This window comes from Vollenhovia emeryi, unplaced genomic scaffold, assembly GCF_000949405.1.
Source record: "Vollenhovia emeryi isolate VEMERY1.0 unplaced genomic scaffold, V.emery_V1.0 DF939967.1, whole genome shotgun sequence".
Taxonomy (NCBI): domain Eukaryota; kingdom Metazoa; phylum Arthropoda; class Insecta; order Hymenoptera; family Formicidae; genus Vollenhovia; species Vollenhovia emeryi.
The window spans coordinates 10547-13935 of NW_011966399.1; the positions used below are offsets into that span (position 1 = coordinate 10547).

General features: G+C 35.9%; 1 protein-coding gene across 1 annotated transcript; it reads right to left on the reverse strand.

Moving 5' to 3' along the window:
• LOC105556510 (uncharacterized protein PF11_0207-like) lies at positions 1 to 708 on the reverse strand. The gene has a single exon (XM_012003609.1). The coding sequence runs from the start codon at positions 706 to 708 to the stop codon at positions 1 to 3; it is 708 nt and encodes a 235-aa protein (XP_011858999.1).
• Positions 709 to 3389: the final 2681 nt, after the last annotated feature.

A 3389-nucleotide genomic window follows, 5' to 3' on the forward strand; every position in this document is an offset into this window, starting at 1 on the left:
CTAGAAAAACTCTTTCTCCTCTCTTTCTTTTCTATTTCCTATCTCCTGTCCCTTTATCAACTCGTCCTTTTCCTCGTCCCACCTCCATAGTTTCCCCTCTACCCACATTTTCATATATCCCACCCTTACCCTTAGTCCCTCCCTTCTTTTCCCTTCCGCTTCTCTCCTAATGTTCCACTCCACTCTCCTTTCCTTTTCCGTCAAATCGTCTCTTATCCATTCGTTTCTTTCTCTTAAATTCTTCTTTCCTTTCATCACCTCAATTTTCTCTCCTACGCTTGCGAACCTGACCATTACAATTTCTTTACCTTCTTCATTTCTCCTCCCTACTCTCTTTACTTCTTCTATTCTTACTTTCGCTCCTGTTTCCTTCACTATCTCTTCTACCTCCTCCCTTAATCCTTCCCACCCTTCTTTCTTCGCCTTTATCCCTTTTATTATAACGTTTCTTTTTCTTTCTTCTCTTTCCTTTTTCTCTCCATCTATTTCCATCTTCTTCACCCTTTTTCCTATCTCTTCCCATCTCCTATCTTTCTTTTCCCCTCCTACTTCCTCTCTCTTCTCTCCCTTCCCTTTATCCTCCTTTATCTCCTCTTTCTCCTTCTTCCTATATTCTTTTATCTCCTCTTCCATATTCCTAATCCTTTTCTCTAGCTCCGCCTTCTCCTTCTTCCACCCATTCATCCTTTCCTCCATCCATTTTTTCATCTCTTTTTTCTCCTCATTCCATTTCCTGATCTCTTCTCTTATCTCTTCCCATCCCTCTCTTGTCTCCCCCTCTCTCTTATCTCCCTCTATCTCCTTTCTTATTGGCGATCTACCCGTTTTCCTACTCCTTCTAAAAATATTATCCTGTTCCTCTTCCTCCTCCTGTCTGCTTCTTTTTCCCCCTTTTTTTTAAATAATTCTAATAACGGAACGCTGTTCGCCCTCTCTCTTTTCAATATTTCCGCATGCGTCGGTCTTCCTACCTTTCCCTTCTCTTTACCCTTCGTCCCCTCCTCTACCTTCCTATCCTCCTCTATTTTCTTGTCCTCCTCTACCTTTTTATCCTCCTCCGTTTTCTTTCCCTCCTTCACCTTCTTATCCTCCTCCATTTTCACCTTCTCCTTTTCTATAAACCTCTTCCTTCTATTACTTTCCTCTTTTCTTCTTTCCTCTGTATGCTCCCCCTCTATCTATCCTCTCTATTCTATGCCTGCGGCCCGCTCTTCTTGTCTCTACCGCTTCCCTCTCTACCACTCTCGCTAGTCTATGCCTGTCGCTGCTCCCTGGCTAACCTATCTCCCGCTGCCCTCCCTTCTCACCTCTGTGTCTTTCCTACTCACCCTCGCGCCTCCCCTTCTCTCTCCCGCCTTCTCTCCGATCTCCTTCACGTCCGCCCGTACCTCGCTCTTCCTCCAACGCTCTCTTTCCTACTCTATCTACTTTTCACTCTCTCGCTCACTCTCACACACTGTCACTCGCACGCTGCCGGAAACGGAAGTCCGCGTAATACTCACTTAGTTAAAACATTTTTTTAGTATTAAATTTTAATATAAGTTTATATAAAAACTAAAACGTTATTTAAATTAGGCCGTAGCCAAGGGGGGGGTCCGGGGGGTCCGGACCCCCCCCCGAAACCTCATACGAAATTTAAAAAAAACCAAATATTAGTAAACATTATGTTCAATACGATAAACGTAATTTTTTTACTAAAAAATTTTTTATTTTCCAGAAATAAGTACTGTTTTAAACAAATTTATGGCTTTTAAAATATTTATTTACACGATAAAAACTCTATACCTTAGTAAATATATGTTTCAGTAGTGCCAAGATAATACTTTTGTTTTGTATATAGACATTTTATGATACACTATCGAGACATATGAAATTTTCGGCATATGATTATTATTTCAATGAAAACATATTGACTTTATCTACGTTCTTCTTTCTCACCACGATTGTGAACGCGTATAGTACTGAATCTTTTGTTAGGGACGCCATTAGACATGCGTCATTTAAACCATTTCACATATTTGCGGAAAATTCTGCCACCAATAATTTCTATAATACCAATTTACTTCTATCAAAAATTTGATATATTAAATATTAAAAATTCATACATTTTTAATCCATCCACTTTTTATTTAATATAAAATTTTTTAAATTAAAACCAATTAACAATTTATTAATAATATTAATAAAAGAAACGCTTAATAGATTTACGTCCAGAATTGGTCACAATCAAAAATCGTATATAATAATAGTCTACTTCTGATTAAAATTTGAGTCAATTATATCTAAAATTGAAAATTGAAAATTCATGTACATGTAAATATTGTTTCAAGTATATAATTGAATTTTAATTTGTAGTACTTAAACGATTAATGTACGGGTGCAGAAAAAACTTGCAATATATTTACTTTAAAATTCAGTAAAAAATTTCTAACAATTCAAACATAATGAAATAATTTTTTATTATGTTGCTGCTAAAAGAATTTATTTATTATCTGTTTCTTGCTTGAAAATATTGACGGTGGCATAATCACATGTTTCCCATGAAATTTAAAAAATGTGTATCTTATTTTATACAAGCGCGTTCATACATACTATTCATACAATCGCGCGTATGCGCGAAGCAACATGCTGGAAAAACAAAAGAATATCTGAATATATATCACATCAAAACCGCAAGGGGTCTCACAATCAATGCAATCGGTCTGAAAGGTATAAGCAGAAGTTTGTTTTCACATCCAAGCAATTAAGCAAATATAATATTCAAAAGGAAAGAAGTGATCAATAATTCAAAATAAGTTTCCTTTGCTTCGCTGATAAAGAGTACGCGCGAGAGGGAATTGACGGTTCGTTTCGGACAGAAGTATGATCTAACCTATATGCGTGAAAGTAAGTATATCTGCTAATTTATTTCTCTTTATATTTTATATCCGTTATATTTTTCGAATGCGTATTCAATACGTTTTTTTCCAATATTGACTTACACTCCACAAATGCCAGTATGTTTCTATTCGAACTAACTTCAGATTGTGGCCGGTATTCATAGTCTTCAAGATCGTCTTAAGTAATGTCGTAAGACGCTAATATGGCTCTGTGATTGGTTCATGACATTTTAAGATTGAACTTAAGACGGTCTTAAATAACTATGAATACCGGCCGGCCTATGTATATACATACTTCCCGAAGAATATAGAAACATTCAAATCATCTGCATTCTATACTTTTTTCGAGAATCAAGAAATAGGATTCAGAAGTATTGAAAATTTCAATACTTTCCAATTATTTTTCGTTTGCTGGGATTCCGCATTTGTTACACATATAACTATTTCATTATTGCATCTTCAGAATCACCAATACAATTTCATGTACTTTTTTATAGGGTCTTTATTAAA